This window comes from Notolepis coatsorum (assembly GCF_963971535.1).
Source record: "Notolepis coatsorum genome assembly, chromosome: 7".
In the NCBI taxonomy this organism is placed as follows: Eukaryota; Metazoa; Chordata; class Actinopteri; order Aulopiformes; family Paralepididae; genus Notolepis; species Notolepis coatsorum.
In genome coordinates, this window is record NC_140171.1 from 120628413 (window position 1) to 120642539 (window position 14127).

The following is a 14127-nucleotide window of genomic DNA, read 5'->3' on the forward strand; positions in this document are numbered from 1 at the left end:
CACTAGGGGGGGTTAATCCGGTCGCTTGTAAGCCGACAGGAGTAGGAAGGGGGGGGGGGTAGAATCCGGCTGCCTCATCCGGCCAAGGGTATCCCAGGTGAACCCACTGTAGTGCCGTTCAATGCGCCGGCGATCCTTGGACCACAGATGAAAGCAGGTGGACTCTTTGTGGGCCGGCTCTCTCCGGTCCACGGGGGAGAGACGTGAAGCGACCTCGTCTTGCAGAGCGTCTCCTCACCTTGCGTCCTCTCCAGGGGGGGGGGGTTCCAACACACGGCAGTGTCGGGGGTCTTTATCCATGGAATAATCAAAGTATACAAAGCATAATCCGTGCCTGGGAAGGCGGGCTGTCGTCGGTAGAATAATCCGGTATACAGGTCCACTCGCTCGTCGGCTCTGGGGCTCCTCGGGTGCAGCTTCACGTGGGGTCAACCACCCTGGATAAGCAGCCAGTTCTCTGCCCGAAACGATGGGGTACTGACTACGGTAGTATTCTCACCGTACGAAGCACTATATATTAACAGACTATTATTAGCTTAATAGACTACGTCCAACTCGACGATATAGTGCCAAATATGACTATTCAAATATTAATATACACGATGTCTCAATACCGATGGTAGGCGAACTTGGCCTTACTCCCACACGTGGCGTCGCGGGGAGGCTTTACGTCTGTGACTCTATTGGAGGGTAAGAAACTGGACTGAAAAGGAAGTCCTACTTTAGTAGCGCAGTATATATACGCACTATGAACAAATAGTCCCATTAGTGGTGCGGTAGTCAGATTCCTACACGGAACTAGGACTTGTTCGTACATGTGGAGCGGTACGTTTGAACTGGGTCTGAGGGGTATGGCAGCCTGGCACCAAGGTCTCGACCAATAGTAGAATGGAGACTATTATGGGATGTTCAGTAGGCTAGAATGGATATTCAATGCATATTGTACAAGGAATATACAAGGGATATCAGGGAATATTAGAGAATATACAAATACAATTAAATATATATATATAAATAAATATATATATTCGGTTTAATCTGGCCCTTCACAACACATAGTGTTATTGTCCTTTTTAGGTTCCTAGTAGTTGTAGTTGGATGTCTGGCAGCAGTCCCTGCCCACTCTTGTGGAGCCTGATGGCCGCTGGTATGAAGGACTGACCGGAGGTTTATTTGTCATATACATACACAACTAACACAAGTTTATTATTTTGTTTATTATTTATCACAATAAAATACAGGTACTTTACGATGAAATGCTTGTTTCTGTATGAGCCAGTGAGAGTGTGCTTCATACAGTAAAAAAAAGTAAGTAAGTAAAGAGGAATATACAATACAGAGTAAAATGTGAGGTGTGTGGAGAGATCAGTGTCAAACTGATCTCAACAAATACAAACAAATCACACTACTACTGTATAATCCTAATCCCCTCGCCCTATACATCCCAACCCAGTCCACACCCTCATCCACCACCACACTTCCCAGGCAACACTGATGTTAATCATCCTCACCACTATCATCTGAGTCATCATCCCATGTAGCCCTATCTTCGGTTTCCTTAGGCCATGGTTAGACTAGTGTTTTTGTGATAATTTTTTTGAATACGTTTGAATATGTTTGCTGTCCCTATTAGATAGAAATGCCGTTTTGGCAGGAGACGTTTTGGCCCTACTGAAAACGCTAAATTGTGTTTCCGTTTTGGAATAACGCCAAAAACTCGCCGACAACGTGTCGTGTAATCTGCGCGGAGCCGTTGTTGCTCAACGCCCATGCGCAGTAGATACCCACATCTGCGTGCTCTCACCAATGTCCGGTGACAACAGAGCAATAGCTGCAGCTACCATGTGTTGTCAAGTTATTGTTACAAGGACCCCAGTCCAAGCTACAACAGTCTGCATTCCCTTAACAATTGTTTGTATTGAGCCGTATTGTATTGTACCCATTCTGCGATATGTTAAATAAAGTTTACATCCATTCATTCTGCTAGCATTACCGATTGCATGAGCAGCTGGCTAACGTGAGCTAGCGTTAGCTATCAGACCCTGTTAGCTCAAGCTCCTCTTTCAATCTTAACAAGCATTAAACAAAATGGCCCAGTCTATTCACTTTTGTTTAATACACAAGGCGTTGTCTCTAATGTTATCTAGCTACTGATAGCTCCCGATATCATCAGTTTGGTGCTGGCTGGTTAACGTGAGCTAAATGTTAGCTGCTAGCCACAATGCTATACTGTTATACTGGCATATTCCATTCACGTTAGCATGTAGCATCGCCGATCTTTTTTGAGACTAAACTATCCGCTCTTGGTGGTCACTTGTGTTGATGTTAGTTTTGTTTCATCAACAAATGAGAGGCAGAACACACAGTGAATGTATCCGTTTTGTTTATTGCACTTTTATTACACTTTTGCTGAAATATAAGTGCTGCATTGGGTAAATAGGCATTTAAAGATGGCGGCTTGTTGACATTTTCTTTGCAGGAAGTGTATTGGCACATTCAAGTTCTGATTGGTTGAAAATTGCCTTCATGTTCACCACCTACTGCCACCTACTGCTTTGGCAGTGTACTACATCACTGTGCTCAGGTGACAAAACGAAAGTGTGACTCGCCTACCGCTACGTTGTGACCTGGAAAAGCTAAACTCATCTGAAAACGAAACGAAAACATCAGTCAGTCTAACTGCAGCCTTAGAAACATTTGCTTCCGGTTTAGCTGTAGAATGGAGTAGGTCGCATGTGACACAGCTGCTCACCCGTTATTTTTTTTTTCGTTTTAAAATCATAATTATATACCATTAATGCGTTTAAAACTTGACGCATATATCAACTGAGACTATCAACTAACTATATTGACCAAAAGAATCGAGATGCCATCAAGGAAAAACCCAGGGAAAGACCAAAAACTAGTCGAAGAGATCCCGCTACGTGACCCAGGATACGTACAGCGGACAGCAGAAAGTATTGACTCGACAGAGGCCGCTTCAAGTTCAACCCCATCAAAGACCTCCGCAGATACCGAACATATCATCCGGAAAATGGAAGAAATGGGGAAGACAATGGAGAAGAGAATGGAGGGAATGGAGGAAATGATCACAGAATCACAGAAGATAATAACTCAAAAAGTAGATGCTATTAAAGAATCTATTGAAGGCAAAATTGATGCGCTGAGAGCGGACGCCGAAGCACAGAATAAACGCACCGAGGCTCTGGAGAAAGTAGTGGAAGCCCACGAAATCAAATTCACTCACATCTACAAGGAAGTAGAGGCTAACACAGTTAACCTAACTGCTGAGATGAAGGGGAACTACAATGAAATCAAGACGGAGCTCAGCGAAATAACGGAGGAGCTCACGCGAATCAATAAAGAACAGAAAGCCAAAATATTCGAGATGGAATATCAAAAACGCAGGCTGAATATTCGCATTGTCGGTCTGGACGAATCAGTGAGATGTGAAAACCCTGAAGAGTTTGCCACAGAATTACAGAAAATCTTGGGAACAGGAATCCTTCCTAAAATACCGGAGGTGGATGAGAGCTTCAGATTGGGACCCCGCTCCAGTGACAGCAACGCTAAGCCCAGAGTGATATTAGTTGTACTGCGCCAAGTCAGAATAAAAGAAATGATTATGCGTGGAATTCGCAGGATGAAAGGCAATCTGAAACACATGGAGGTACCAATACACTGCTTTGAAGATTATTGTCGTGAGGTAGTGGAACTGCGTGCCAAGTTCAAGACGGTGATGTCTCAACTATACCTGGGGAAATACAGACCCCTACTAATATACCCTGCAATACTTTGCGCCGTCGACAAACAAGGAGCAAAAGTTCTCCTCAAATCGCCTGAAGAGGCAGCCAAATTCCTGTCTGAACAGGAGCAGATTAATGTATAAATGGCCTTTTAAATCTCAGTTATGCAAGGTCACCATATAGTACAACCTTTAATAATCAAGGATTTGGGACAGAGAGACCTACGTGCTCAGAGTTTTTGAATACTTTCCCCGACGTGTATATTATTTAAGATTGGAACACTCCAGAACATACTGGAACATTCAGACAATGTAAAAATGACATATTGGAATAATCTAGAACATCGAAGCATTCTTTGATATATGGAACATTCTGGAATATCAGCAATACGTGGTCATTCATTCTACCAGAAGCCCCTCGGGGGAATAATCAACAGCTATCTAGATGCAAAACCACAGAGCCATCATAGCCGGCCGGCTGAAAGATCACTCTACACAACGATCATCGCCCACCCCGGTCGGGGGAAATGCTGCATATACGTATTTAAAAATTGTTTTTTTATTAATGGGAAATAATTTCACTACTTCTCCAATTAATACTTTAGATGTTTAAGCATAGCAATGCTCTTTTAAGATCTAAGTTAATGTTCTCTTCCTTTTACTTGTTTTTTTTTTTTTTCTTTCTTTTTCATCCGCTCTCTCTGATTTATTGAGGCTCTCTCTTCAGTTCAATACCTTCATATTATTCATGGGTTACTATAAATTACTATAAATTACAAGTTCATATAAAATGTAAGTGATTAAGGCATGACAATTGAAGCTTATTTTTGGTCTTTATTTTTAGTTTATCTCATTTAAATTTTTATTTATTTATTTTTTACGGGTAAGTGGCCAAGCCACAGTCGACATTCTACTTATGGTAGAATTTAGAGTGTTAGATCCTATGGTATACATAGGAATGTTAAGGATAATTGGATCATTCTGGGATATCCGGTGGTGCAAGGGAGAGAGTCATACGCAAAGGTTGTGTTCATGGAACACAATCCTGTACGACTCTCGGTGGGAGGGAAGGGTAGGGGATTTTTATTTGTATATATGTATGTTTTTAAGCTCGGCTCTCAACGGGACCTCACTAGTGGGATGTATATCTAGTATTGCCTCGCACTCTAGAAGCATTACCAAAAATTACAATGCAACATGTATAGACTATGGCTAGTTTGAATATAATGATATGGAACACCGGGGGAATAAATAACCAACTTAAACGCAAAAGCGTGCTCACACTGATGAAAAAAGAACATGTGGACATTGCTCTGCTAAGCGAAACACACATTCTAGGGAAAGACATAGGTAAATTAGCGGACAACATATACCATAATATCAGTCACTCCTCTATTGGTACGAGAACTCGGGGTGTAGCAATAGTCGTTAAACGTAAGTTGAATATTGTACTAAAGGGAGTATGGTCTGATGTAGAAGGTCGGATAACTATAGCTAAGATTGAACATAAGAACAGGAAAATAGCGTTGATAGCGGTATACGCCCCAAATTTGTACGAAGAAGATTTCTTCACTACACTAACCAATGCAATGTTAGACATTCCCGATTACTCATTTATAATAGGAGCGGATTTTAATGCCATCTGGAACCCAAGGATAGACAAATCTTACCTCGCCTTTTCCAGCGAACAAAAGAATTCATCGAAGGCATTAAAGGATTGGTCAAAGATTACAGGTGTAAAGGACTTATGGCGGTTACTTAACCCCACGACCCGAAAGTACTCTTGTCGATCTGCGAGACATAAGACACTATCCAGAATAGATTATGTCTTTGCATCACAGAAACTATTTGATAATTATGAAGTGGAAATGATACCCAACGCACTATCAGATCACTGTTATTTACTCCTTAAAGGTACATTTGGTATACTATCCTCCCGAGCCCCAAGATGGCGATTTAACTCGTTGCTGCTTAACAACAAGGAATTCATTACACAACTCAAAGAAGCTCTTATAGTATTCCAACGGGAGAATGCAAACTCGGTGCAAGACCCCAGAATAATATGGATGTCGGTAAAGGGAATGATCAAAGACTTCACGGATAGCTTTTCCTCCAAAATGCGCAAGAATCAAAATACAAAACTGGATGAGCTGGAAACGCTTTACTCAACGTTATTTAATTCTCTGAAATACAACAACTCAACTCGACTAGAAAATCAAGTTAACGTACTAAAAATAGAGATCAATGACATATACAGACAACAATCGGAAATACAAATACGCAGCACAAGACAACAGCAGTACTCTCATGGTTCCAAACCCAGCCACCTATTAGCCATGCGATTAAGAATTAATGCAACATTTGCAGATATAACTACCATTAGAGCACAACAAGTACTTGTAACAGATCCGGTAAAAATAAACGATACATTCAAAGTATTCTACTCCGATTTATATAAATCAGAAATGACCTTCGATCAAAACAAAATGGACACATTTCTTAATCAAATTATTCTCCCTAAACTTTCAGAGGATGACGCTAAACAGTTAGAAATACCGATCACACTAGAGGAACTCAAGATGGCCATAACCGCAATGAAAAGTGGTAAGGCTCCAGGAAGAGACGGTTTCCCATCAGAAATGTACCTTTCTTGTTGGGACATAATTGGCCCCTTATTACTAAATATGATCTTATACTCAGTCAAAGAGGGGAACTTCCATAAAACCGACAATATTGCACTCATAACAGTCCTCCTTAAAAAAGACAAAGACCCCAACGAGTGCGGTAGTTATAGACCTGTAAGCCTCCTCGGAACAGATATCAAACTGTACTCTAAGGTATTAGCCATCAGATTACAAAAGCATATGACGTCTTTAGTTCACCCGGACCAAACTGGCTTCATAGGAGGCCGCCTGATCACTGAGAACATAAGACGTATACTGCACGTACTTGATGCCGACAAAGAGGATACCATACCTAAGGCGATACTGTCCCTGGATGCTATGAAGGCCTTTGACAGGCTGGAATGGTCGTATCTGTGGGCAGTGCTAGAAAGGATGGGGTTAGGAAAAGGATTCATCGATATGATTAAAGTATTATACAAAGACCCATCGGCCATGATTATAACAGGCACAATCATCTCCGATATCTTTCCGGTATCGCGCTCAGCCAGACAAGGTTGCCCTCTTAGTCCCGGTCTGTTCAATCTATCATTAGAGCCGTTAGCACAATATATAAGACAATCCCAATCCATAGAACCTATCGTAATCAAGGGCACACAACAAAAAATTTGTTTATATGCGGACGATGTAATATTGTTCATGAAAAACCCCAACACCACATTGCCTCATCTGCTCAAGTTGATTGAGGACTTTGGTGATTTATCGGGATTTAAGATAAATTGGCCGAAGTCGGCTTTCCTTCCACTTAACACCCCTGCAAAAAAAGATACAACCCTCCCAGGACAGATACCGATGGTAAAACATTTCAGATGCTTGGGAGTGGAAATATTCCCTACCATAAGACAAACGGTGAAGCACAACTACACAAAAATCCAAAACAAAATCAAAGACGACCTTGATAGATGGGCAAAACTTAAGAACACAGTACAAGCACGGATATCAATAGTTAAGATGGATGTACTACCTAAAATCAACTTCTTCTGTTCAATGCTACCGTTACCCCCTCCAGAGGGTTACTGGAAAAGATTACACTCCTCCACATACAAATTTATTTGGAATAACAAACCACCACGTATAAAAAGATCCACCGCACAGAGAAATAAAGCAGATGGTGGCATGGCATTTCCAGATTTTTTCCTATATTTTAAGGCGTACTCATTAAGTCCATTGACAACATGGTTTGACTCCCAAGCATTAGCATCTTGGAGGAAAATAGAAGAAAACATAGTAGCCCCACATAGACTGAAGGACATAGCACACACTAAACTACCAATCAAGCACTGTGAACGAAAATTTGGCCCCATAATTACTCATGCGATCCGGATATGGCGTGAATCACAAAAAAAAAATCCTAACCCACAAGAATGGCACAACCATACTCCCTTATTCAATAACAATGCTCTCTTAATTGGAAAACGACCTATAAGATTCCCTATATGGGAAAAGCAAGGCATACACTCATTAGGGGATATTTTTAACAAACAGGGTTTTTGTAGTGATAAAGAAATACGCAAAAAATTTAATCTCACCAAGTCCACATGGCTTTTTCACAAACAGTTAGAGCTATGTTTGAAGTCTCACGGTGTTCCATTAGACAGACCAATTGAACACCACAGATACCACAAATTCTTCTACTCAAGAGAGACATCGAGAGGTTTTGTTTCAGAATTTTATCATCAATTACTAACGTCCTCGTATGAAACCCTCCAACTTGACTCTGTCTGGAGGAGGGATATACCAGACCTGGAAAATGACTTTGATTGGCAAGGAGCCTGGGCAAATGTCCGACTTACATCAAGGAACCCGGATCATCAACAAATCAATCTTAACTATATTCACAGGACATACTTGACTCCTATAAGACTGTGCCGAATGGGGCTCAAACAAGATTCCAAATGCACCCAATGTACAAATGGGGACGAAGGGACATTTATGCACATGTATTGGGACTGCTCACCAGTTAAGGCATTCTGGAAAGATGTGACCCAACAAATATCAAAACTCGTATCTTGGAATATACCTGTACACCCCTCGGTATTGCTGTTGAATGATGTTTTTGAGTTTGCAGTGAATCCACAGCTAAAGAGATTGGTTTTATCGGGTATCACAGTAGCCAAAAAGCTGATCGCATCACGCTGGTTTCAACCGGAAAAAATGTGCCGTAAAGTTTGGTTTCTTACATATCTCGATGTAATTTACCATGAAATATCTACAGCAAGAATTCTGGGTCTCAATGAATCCAAAATGTCAATGTGGTTAGAAGTGGTGGAGAGAATAAAAGCTAGCTTATAATGGTAGTGTCTGGTTAGGTGCGAGGGATAGTGGAGGTACTTCTCAAGGTGGGGTCCGGGAGGGGGGGTTTCGAGCTGAGCATATGTATGTAGGTTTTTTTTTTTAGATAACAGGTATTATGGGTATATCTTATATAAAACAACTAACCAAAATGTGATCTCATTGGATGTGCCCTGACAATTAATGCTTGTATATCTTATCGTGTGTTGTCATGTTTGTTTATATGTTTGTTTTAAAAAAGAATAAAAAAATAAAATACAAAAAAAGAAACATTTGCACAGTTTTGGCATTGACAAAGACCTGTACATGGCAGTTTTGCAGACACACATGAACATCTTCCTAGAGCTGGACGGTATGGTCTAAAATTTATATCACGGTATAATTTGAAGCATAGACGGTAACGGTATATATCACAGCATATTAATTTATCTTAAAATGTCTATATAAATGCTTCTGAAGGGGTAAAACACTGGCAGCTATTACTGTACTCTTGTATTACTAGGACATATTTCACATAGTAGAGAGGTATTTTAAGAAAATGTATTGTGCAAAACTGCAATATAAAAATGCAAAACCTTTTCTCAAGTTACTTGCATGTCTAAAAAAAACATTTTTCATGAAATACAATAAAATCAAGCGGCACAAAGTGAAAATAAAAACGACTGCAGGACAAACACAATAAAACACAATGATGAGATCAAGGAGGCTATCAATGCTATGCAGAGTGGCAAGGCACCGGGTCCGGATGGCTATGAGGCGGGTTTTTATAAAAGGTTTTGTGATAAGCTTGCCCCACTTCTGATGGAAATGTTTAACGAGTCCCTGAAAAATGGAACACTGCCACATACACTCACCCAAGCAACCATTTCAGATTGTACAGATTGTGGGTCATATCGTCCAAACACAATAAAACTCCAACATAACTTAACTTTTGTGTACATGTTTGACAATGTAGAGAGAGAGCGAGAGAGCGTGATGTAATAGGTTTGAGTTTGAGATTTGAGCGTCCTAAGTTGCCGTAGTTGATGATGTCACACCAGGATGTCATTGTCAACACACAGAGTTGGAAACTGGAAATTGAAATGCCCAAACTATATGGCAAGGTCCATGAGCAAGTGGAGAAAAACTCAGTACAATTAAACACTATGCAACGACCACTGCAAACGTCGAGTGAATCGTCAAGTAACGTTAACGTCATTGCTACTGCTGTGACTAGCTGCTCTAGTCTACCGGTCACAAGGTATGAAGGTATAGTCAAAATCCATACCGTAGCGCAAATTCATACCATTTATACCGTCCACCCCTACATCTTCCTGTCTCAAATTGTCCTTGTTTGCAACCTTAGTGGACTACCTGCAACACACTATCAGAGGCCGGATTTGTAGGCATCCGTCATAGTCACTGTTAACTCCCCATCCTCGACATGCCATCCATTGCCAACAGGTAAAGGGGCACACATTATAGCTTTCAATGAATGTCTCATTATAGCTGCTTGGTAATTTGCCCTTTTGCAGCGTTGGTACAATGCGCCACTTGTCGGGGGCATAGAGAGTTCTGGCAAAGCCGATGATGCCATGCAGAATGCTTTATATCTGGCATCATTCACATTCTTAGCTGATGGCTGGCCATACAGGTGGCACACATATTATTTTGCTAAGACCATCAAAGGTAGACTGGTAGATAGGGATGCACCGATCCGACTTTTTCAGTCCCGATACCGATACCTGGGTTTGGGTATCGGCCAATACCGATACCGATCCGATACCCATTTTTCCAAAAAAGTTAAAAACAATTATAAATAAAAAATTATTATATTAACACTTTAATCGCCGAAAACGCCGGAACTCGTCTTTCCTAGCCATGCTCATTCTGCCGAAGACGCCGTAACTCGTCTTTGATGTCAATATTTCAAAAATCTGTCATCGAAATCATATTTCCTTTCCGGAGCCCTGAGACACACTGCTGATCTCCTCTCAACTCTCTAGCGGTTCAAGAGCGCCATCTGGTGGCCGATCGGCAGATCGCCAACCGGAAATTAAACCTTTGAACCGGTAGTGCTCATCCATATGTGGTCCGGCCACTCGCTATCGTTAGAGACTCCGTCTTGATACAGTGAACATCGATCGGTGCAAATAACTCGAAAAAACAACATGATTTGGACGTATATACTATTATAAAACCTGGAAATGGATTGGGCATTTCTACATCCCATAATAGAAAAAAATCTGTTCCACGCTCATCTGCCAGCGGCGCGAGGAAGCCACGGTAAGATTCAGCGTTATATTCTAACGTGTTTGATATAAACTGCTATGATGAACATATGACCCACTCTGGATGAATCATCTAATGCTGCCCACGGAATTATAAACGATCCCCCGCCCAACTTCTAGAAGCACATCCAGTTGAAATTTTTTATCTCGCACAGATTCCTACCAAACTGTATTTGATCATCAATATAATGCATTTAGGGCTATAAATCACGTTCTGAAGAAAGCTGCAGAAAACGATAAAAACATACTTATACTTTAGACCATATTTTAGTAAGAATATGTGAATGAAAAAGTTTAACGTTGCTACACCCTGAACAATACATATAGGACATTGAATGGGCCATAATAATGGCAATTTAGCAATAGAATTTAAAAAGTTATAGCCCTGCAAAGAAGGGGAACTTCTCCATGTTAAATAGGGCTGGCGAGGGATGGTAAATTATGAATTTAACCCCGGCGTTTAAAGTGTTAAAATATATTTAGTTTTTAAGAATTGTAAAGGATCACAAGTGTGTTTTTGATTTGTTGTAAACAAAGACAGAAAATAAACTTCATTCAATTAATAAACTGTATGCCTCACTGTCACTGTGTGGAAGAGACTGGGATCATTATTTTGTGCAAGGCAACATCAGGCTTGACTTAAAACATTACTTTCCTAACTTAGTGAAACTAAATGTAACAAATTAACACATAGATATAAATGTACTGAATGGTTGTTTCTTATTTTATTTATTATTAAAAAAAAATATATATATATATATATATATATATAATCCGATATATATATATTTTTTTGCCGATACCCGATCCAGCTATTTTACTGATATCGGTGGCCGATACCGATACCAATATCGGATCAGTGCATCCCTACTGGTAGAGGGTAATTCACCTTTCCCCCTCCTCCCACACTGTGCAACATCCTGATGTGCAATACCCACCCACTACCGTCTGACACTGATTGTTATTTGTGTATTGCTATTCTGTATACTGTTGTTATTTTGTATATTGTACAGGACTAACATTGTCTTATTGTATAGCATTTAATGTTTCTGTATAGGATTTTTATTTTTCTCTTTTATTACTTGTGATTTTATTACTGGACCTTTAGGTTTGAGTCCCAAATCTCGTTGTATGGAAATATAATGACAATAAAGTACAATCTAATCTAATCTAATCAGGGTCTCCCATTTTCAATTCATCATGACATACACAACATACAGATATACAAATATATATTATGACATTTATGACACAAATCGATCTCTAAACAATGTTTGTATGTCTCCGCAATGGTATGATTCTGGCCTGGTAGGTTAAGCCACCGTTCTACGCAGTTTCTATATCTATCCCACGTGTCTGTGTAAAATCTTGTACACGTTCTTTCTGAACGGACGTGAGATGCATATAACATTGTTTAGAAACCTTTTTGCGAACTTTAGAAGGTGTTTTCTGTCCATTTTCGTCCGTAACGTCTGTGGATGTAATTTGTTGACACCGGATCGACCAATAGCAGCTCTCAAAGAGAGCTGCTATTGGTCGAGCGCAAGATACGTGACCGAACTCGCACCAATTACATCAAATAAAACTCTGCAGTGACCAAGTATCCGTTTGCGAGGAAAGATTAAATTATGATTGCGCAAAATGGGCTAGTTTGTCAATGGAGAACTTTTTGTTCCTAAATCTACACCAGTCCAATATATCTTTTACCCAGAGTGAAAATTGTGTAGTCCGGGGAGGTGGGAACGGGATGAAACGATACAGCCTTCACCTTACGGCCTAAGGCTGCTCCCGTCTCTTTAAATGCAAATGAGCTGCGGAATCCAGATCAAAATTCCCGCCTAAAACATTTGACTCTTTTAGGCGGGAAAAAGAAAACGTTTACTAGCGAGCTGCCATCTAAAAAAACTGAGACACGGAAGACCAGAGCATATCGGTGTACTACTATTGTGTTACATAATGAGGTAGATGTAGAAGAAGAAAAGGCTGGACTAAAAACGTGGCATTCTAGCAAGAAAGGCTGCAGTACAACAAGGCCTTTCAGGCAGTTTAGGAGCAGTGTTTTCTCTCGAAAAGAAGAACTCCTTTTGGCTGGCAATCATTTGATTTCTGAACTAATGGTATTTTCACCCCAAACTCATACTATGCGGTTGAGCATTAGTGTAGGTTAGGCATACCGGCTACATTCTCAGATGCTGACCGCGTCTCTCTCTCTCTCTCGCTCTCGCTCTCTCTCTCTCTCTCTCTCTCTCTCTCTCTCTCTCTCTCTCTCTCTCTCTCTCTCTCTGTGCAATAGGACCAGTATGCAGATGCGTTTCTCCATGACGACAATATGAACTTCAGAGTCAACCTGCACAGAATGGTGAGTGTGTCTTTTCAGGAGTCAACCTGTTTCACACTCACACATTTGTGTATTTACTCACCCCTCCACCCCCTGTTGTGTGTATTCCAGCCAATGCGACACAGGAAAAAGGCAGTGGATAAGAACATCCCCTCACGGCCTCTGGTGTGTGCAGTGCTAGGTATGTAGAAGCCTTATATCCGTACATACTGTGGCGATAGTAATCCGTCTCATGCTGAAAGTGTCTCCTCACCACGTCTTTGTCTCCGTTGGTGTGTCCACTGTCTCTAGATTTGATGGTGGAGTTCATTGTCACACACATGATGAAGGATTTCCCTATGGATCTATACATGTAAGAACACACACGGGCATGACCAAAGCTCAATCAATCAATCAAGCTCCCATGAATTGGTTGGAATGCTATTCCGTTGACATGAACAGAAGGGGAAGAACATTGTGCAACTGAGACATTATGGTGTGTGTGTCTGTAGGCGCTGTGTCCAGATCATCCACAAACTCATCTGCTACCAGAAGAAGTGTAGAATCAGGTTACACTACACCTGGAGGGAGCTGTGGTCAGGTAAAGAAAACACACACACACGCACACTATCGCTCATCAAGGATGGATGACATGAAACGTATTATTGATGGTCATTATCAAAAGCAAACTCAATATAGGGCTGGCAGTAACAGCGGCACAGCAGTGATGCTGTCTGTGTGAACACAACAACACACGTGTATGTCTAGTGTGTTCATTAGATGGGTGAAATCCTCTTTCAGTGCCTCTGTGCCTGTTTTCGT

The 14127-nt window shown here is 40.9% G+C and overlaps 1 protein-coding gene across 1 annotated transcript in view; it reads left to right on the plus strand.

The window, feature by feature from the left end:
* The window catches only part of armh3 (armadillo like helical domain containing 3), an 88962-nt gene that overhangs the window by 46790 nt on the left and 28045 nt on the right, over positions 1 to 14127 (plus strand). Inside the window, exons 17-20 of the mRNA XM_084317867.1 lie at positions 13282 to 13347; positions 13438 to 13507; positions 13618 to 13678; positions 13818 to 13906. Of these exons, the coding sequence (XP_084173993.1) occupies positions 13282 to 13347; positions 13438 to 13507; positions 13618 to 13678; positions 13818 to 13906 (286 nt within the window). The remainder of the gene's footprint in view (positions 1 to 13281; positions 13348 to 13437; positions 13508 to 13617; positions 13679 to 13817; positions 13907 to 14127) is intronic.